The sequence below is a fragment of the Silene latifolia genome, chromosome X (genome assembly GCF_048544455.1).
Source record: "Silene latifolia isolate original U9 population chromosome X, ASM4854445v1, whole genome shotgun sequence".
Taxonomy (NCBI): Eukaryota; Viridiplantae; Streptophyta; class Magnoliopsida; order Caryophyllales; family Caryophyllaceae; genus Silene; species Silene latifolia.
This window is the reverse complement of record NC_133537.1, coordinates 225,738,023-225,743,946: the sequence shown is the minus strand read 5'-3', so window position 1 is coordinate 225,743,946 and position 5,924 is coordinate 225,738,023. Positions and strand designations below refer to the sequence as shown.

Sequence of the window (5,924 nt, the reverse complement as noted above, 5' to 3'; positions counted from 1 at the left end):
AGACTCTCAACTCTATGCCAATATACTCTCATATAGATTCGATAATCTAAGGTATATTGCACCTTTTCCTAGTCTCCCAATCACTCTTGACAGAAGAGAGCATTGGTGCATTATTCTCAATAAGTAATATGTTATCAACATACAAGACATGGAGAAACAATTCTAGCTCCCACTTAACTTCATGTATAATCATGATTCTTCAATCATGTGAATGAAACCATTCACTATTATCACATGAACGAAAAGTATAATCCTTTAATGCTTGCTGAAGACCATTCTAGGATCACTTAAGAAAGCTACGCATAATATGTTAGGATTCTTAGATCTTGATCTAAGGTTTTGTGTTCCAAACACCTCCTTCTCTAAATTCCCATTTTAGAAAAGCAAATTTTTAATATCATTTGCCATTCTTCATCAAAATGAAATGCGGCGATTCCTAACATAATTTATCTTGATTAACATCTTCATGTTGATCTATGCACTTAGGTACTCTAAAGCTCTATTTACCTTTAAGGAGACCCTCGCCTTAAAGTAAATCTACTCTTGAGTAACAATCTTTGGATTGTAATGCTATGGCTCGTTTGTAACAAAGTCGATTTGGGACAAGGTCATAATACCATTACATTCGTAAAGTAATATTTTAACAATAAGACATGTGTGCTAAACTCCCACTGAGCTATACTCCCACTCTATCTTTATAGATTATAGTTCCATTACTTTCCCAAAGTAACACATTAACTATAAAACACGTTTGTTACGATCTACTCCCACTCTATCTCTTATAAATACACCTATATTCTTAAGAGATAGCTTTGTGAGTAACAAACATATGTGGTGAATTAATTAGGAAGTTTGTCTAGACTGATATGTTAGCACATAAAAATACCATCTCTATCATGGCGGTTTGATTCATGTCATATGCGTGTCTGATCCATGTGATTTGTTAAATAGACTCTCTATTTTAGGTATCTCATGGTTGACCATCCGTTTTAGAATTACGTGTCCATTTTGGATTGCAAATTCCCAAAATTGAGTTCAATAACTCAAACCGACTCATTTTAGTTTGATCTTATGGGTAGTGACACTAGGTCATAATCCATATTTTAAGAAATCAAATTCATTACTTAGATATTTGCCACTACGATCGAATCGTAATGCTTTAGTACTTTGTTCAATTGGTTCTCTACGTCATTTAGAAATTTCTCAAATTTCTCAAATGCTTCACTTTATTTTTGATTAAGTAAATATACCCATATCTACTTAAATCATCGGTAAAAGTGACGAAGTAGTCATAAATTCCCTTTGCGGTGATGCTCATTAGAACACATACATCGGCATGTATTAGTTCCAACAAATCACTTGCTCATGTCCTTTTACAATTAAAGGAGTACAACTCATTTTGCAAAGGAGACAAGATTCACATATTCTATATGATTGTAAATCAAATGGTCCAATAATTCTAGTGGACACTAGCGTTTAATGCGTTTCTCATTTATGTGACCTAATTGGAAAAGCCAAATGTACAAATCATTTGGATTAATAGTTTGAGTCTTTTGGATCGTATTATGAAGATATCTTTGCTTGAGTTGGAAGTGTCTAAAACTTGTATATCATAAAGATAAGTGACATGGCTCACAGCCATGTCTATTTTCAACAAAATACAACGATTGTTTTTTATGACAAAATATAAATCCTTTCATGTCTAACATAGAAATGGAAAATCTTTTAGACAAAATGGGTACATAATAACAACTATGTTGATTACAACTCAAAGCTATTAGCTAAAACAAGTACATAAGTCCCTCTTAAAGTGGCGGCTACTCTAGCTCCATTTCCTTGTCGAAGATTTATATCACTCTTGTTTAGCTTTTCCACATTTCCAAGTCCCACTTGGAGTAATAAGTCCAACTTTGATATCTCCTAAATACTTGGGGCAATTTCGCTTCCAATGGTCCATGACATTACAATAATGACATTCTTCATAAGATTGGGCACCCTTCTTGGTCTTGGTTGTGGTACTCTCACTATCCATTTCCAATTCATTATCAGGTTTGGGTTTCTCACCCATCTTTGCTTTTCCTTTAATAATACCAATACTCCGTTCAGTTGCAAGGACACTCTTACTAGAACTCCCACTGAATTTAATATTCCTCCTTGTTTCTTCAAACAAGGATGCCTTGGATTTAGTGAGATTTTCTTTACAAGGTTTTCTTACCAAAGAAGTAGGCATAAATATTGGAGTGGGAGGTGTGGAAGTGGTAAAGTAGCAAAGATTTCCATCCTGACCAATGCCAATGCGTAATTCTCTAATCGTATTATTGTCATACTTGGAGCACTTTTCATCAAATGACTGGAGCCATGAACTAATGGTGATGGGTGTAAGAGTATTAATTGAATCCATTGCGTATAAATAACTACAAAAACGGAAATGAAAGAAATAATTAACATCTATCGTTTTGATAATACTTGTAAACAAGTATTGCATATATATAGTGACCTCTACCCAACTATTATAAATGATTCCGAGATCCAAATTCATATTAACTCGGGCATGGTGAGCCGATTCATCCCTTATCAATATAATTCGGTGGATTAACCTCTTAATCGATTCTACTTCTAGAACTCTCGGTCGATAAAAATTACTTTAATATTTATCTTTAGCCCGGAACACATGCGACTACGGTCACGAATACTTCCGTTGAGCTCAATCCAAATTTCGATGTAATAACATTTTATTACCCACTTACACAATGTAACAATTTTAGTACCCCGGTGAGCCGAGCCTACTTCCTCATGAATTGGGACTCATGGTTTCTACTATTTGGTAAGGCTAATTCTCAATTATTATAAGTGAGAGGTCTTGTCAATTTATCATCTATCACGTTTTAAGTGAACTAAAGCGCTGAACTACGATAATTATAATTGACACGGTCGATGACTTGATATGATATGCATGTGTTGTTATGGCGATGTGGCAATGTATGCAACATATTAAAATAAATGCTAAGCTATAACAATAAATTCCTAGTAATATTAACTTTTGGAGAATAGCCTCATAGGAAAAACGATTAGACAGAGAAAGCGATTTTCTTGTTCTCTGCAATGGCGAGACACAGGAAAAACGTTTTCAATAATATTTCTAAAAACAAAAATAATAATAGATCATCTGCTACTAAATCCACAAATAGTAATATTACGCTACATAGTACAGAATTGAGTGAAATTGTTGCAACTGTGTGTCTAGCGCAGAGCTCAAAGGCTGCTGAACTTAGGGCTTTTAACCTAGATAAAGAGTTGTCAACAATTGCAGAACACCACTCAACGGATGAAGAAGGTTGGACAGAAGTTTGAAGGAAGCGAGGGCAATCTGCTACTGCTGCGAACAATGGCACAATTCCTTAACTAACAATTGATCTAGCGGATATGCAACCTGAGTTGGACTTCTGGTCAAAGGATGTCTTCTGCTACGTTCTAGGAGCGAATCCTCCAGCTTCTGTTTTGGATGGGTTCGTGAGAAGGGTATGGAAGCAATTCTCAATTGATAAGGTATCTTTCTTAATGAATGGCATTTGTCTGATTCGATTTACGAAACCTGAAGATAAGGAGACTGTTCTTCAATCTGGTTAATTATTTTTTTATAACAAACCTTTTATCATTAATGATTGGAAACCGGATTCTAATTTGCGGAAGGGGAAACCTGATCATGTTGCTGTTTGGATTAGACTGTATGACCTGGATTTTATGTTTTGGGGAGCAGCTTTACCCAAAATTGTTGGCCTTATTGGGAAACCCCTTCGGTGTGACCGTGCAACCAAAGATAGAGAGTTTCTAGGGTTTGCAAGGTACATGGTGGAGGTCAAGTTAGGTCAGCAGCTACCTGATACAGTGGAATTTATTGATGAGAAAGGTGTTGTGCAAGCACAGAAAGTCCATTATGAGTGGAAACCACTTGTGTGTACTAAGTGTCAGGGTGTGGGTCTTGACATTGATATGTGCAGGAAAGCTGCAAGGGTTAAGAAAACTGTCCCTTTGAAGAAGGTGTGGAGGCAAAAGGTGGTCCAACCTGCTGTACAGCCTACTGTACAGGTGCATCAGCATCAGAGACATGCTAGTGTTGAGGGTCCTCTCCCTACCCTTGACCCTGCTTCTGTGGTGACACCAATGCCTTATCAGGGAATGGTGCTTAATTCTATTACACCAGCCAGGTTCTTGCAGAGAAGAGGAGCAGGAGGTGTTCAGAGTGGTCCTTCCTTTTTGGAAGCTGTCAACAATTCTCTAAGGAGGAACATTCTGAACAGTCTTGGGTAGGGGAGATTTTCTTTAAACAGTCAAAATGGGTAGTGTAGGATTTTTGGATGTGAGGGGCCGTAATAAAGTGAATAAGCAAGGAGATGTTAGAAGATTCTTGCACCTTAATAATGTAGGATTGTTTGGATTAGTTGAGACTAGAGTTAGATCTAGTAATATCAATCAAGTTCAGCAAAATTTAGGGACTAAATGGCAGTTTATAGTGAATAATGATATCAAGGACAAAAGCAGGATTTGGGTGTTATGGGATCCTAGTCAGTTTACAGTTGTGTTGATTGGAAAAGAGTTGCAAGTTATACACCTGAAAGTTACTCATTTGGCTTCTGGATCTACTTGGGTTAACTCTATGATTTATGGGTGTAATAAGGACCAGGAAAGGAAAGATTTATGGGCTTCTCTCTTACAGATTAAAACTGGTCTGTCTGATCCCTGGCTCATCATGGGGGATTTTAATAATGTGTTGCATTTTGATGAGAGAATTGGGTCTCCTGTTTCCATGGCTGAAGTTAGGGAGTTTCAGGATTGTGTGGATAGGTGTGGTCTATATGATCTTGTGACTACTGGAGATTTTTTCACATGGAACAACAAACAGGATGGCAGTGATAGAGTCTTCAGTCGTATTGATAGAGTCGTGGCTAATGATTTTTGGATTCTTAATTGACCTTCTGGCACTATTAGCTTCTTACCTGAAGGTCTGTATGACCACAATCCATCTCTTGTTGATTTATGGAATGACTGTACAAGGAGGAAAGCTAGTCTCAAGTATTTCAACATGTGGGGTAAGGATGACAAATTCCTGAGTATTGTACATCAGATTTGGAATAAGCAAGTGAGGGGTTGTATGCTTTTCCAAGTTGTGAAAAAGTTGAAGTATCTGAAGGCTCCATTGAAAATATTGAACAAGGAAGGGTATGGGGACATTATTAATTTGGCTCAGGTGGCTGGCATGGTTTTAGCAGAGGTCCAATCCAGGCTGCATCAGAATCCCACTGATTCTCTTGTGCAAGCTTAGGAGAGAATAGTTGCAAAAGCTTGTCAGGACCTTGAGAATGCTAGGAATCTTTTTCTAGCTCAGAAAGTCAAAGTCATGTGGATGAACAGTGCTGACGAAAATACTCATTTTTTTCACAGCCATATCAAGGCCAGAAGGTCAATCAATAAGATCTTAAGTGTCAAGGATAAGTCTAGCCAGGTTTGTTCTGAGCCTGACTGTAACACCCCGTATTTTATTAAGTTGGATAAAATTCTTTTAATTGCTATTTTGAATTTAATTACATCATTTAACGATTTATATATATATGCTTAGCTAATTAATTAATTTCATCATAATTCGATACGTTAATTTTAATAATCATTAATAAGTTTATTTAAAGTTAGTTCGAGTTTATTGAAGTTAGTTCGAGTTTATTTATTTAATAATTTCCGTTTCTTTACGAGTCCTTATGAAAGTTGTTTTAAGTGAACCCGAGATGGATTTTGGGAACAAAACCGTCCAATTAGCTATTTTGAGCTTATTTCACTAAATTAGCAATTTTTATTAATATCCGTTAGTTTCGTAAAAATCGCTAATAATTCCGTTTCAAGCCGATTTCTTATTATTTACGTTAACTAGCTGA

General features: G+C 36.3%; 1 protein-coding gene across 1 annotated transcript; it reads left to right on the top strand.

The window, feature by feature from the left end:
• The first annotated feature begins 4,333 nt into the window (after positions 1 to 4,333).
• LOC141619461 (uncharacterized) lies at positions 4,334 to 5,320 on the top strand. Its single transcript, XM_074436480.1, has 2 exons — positions 4,334 to 4,907; positions 5,001 to 5,320. The coding sequence occupies exons 1-2, from the start codon at positions 4,334 to 4,336 to the stop codon at positions 5,318 to 5,320; spliced, it is 894 nt and encodes a 297-aa protein (XP_074292581.1).
• Positions 5,321 to 5,924: the final 604 nt, after the last annotated feature.

Coding starts and splice junctions, on each gene's coding strand:
- LOC141619461 (XM_074436480.1), top strand. CDS start 4,334: ATGGGTAGTGTAGGATTTTTGGATGTGAGGGGCCGTAATAAAGTGAAT. Junction 4,908..5,000: donor GAACAACAAACAGGATGGCA/GTGATAGAGTCT, acceptor TCTTACCTGAAG/GTCTGTATGACCACAATCCA.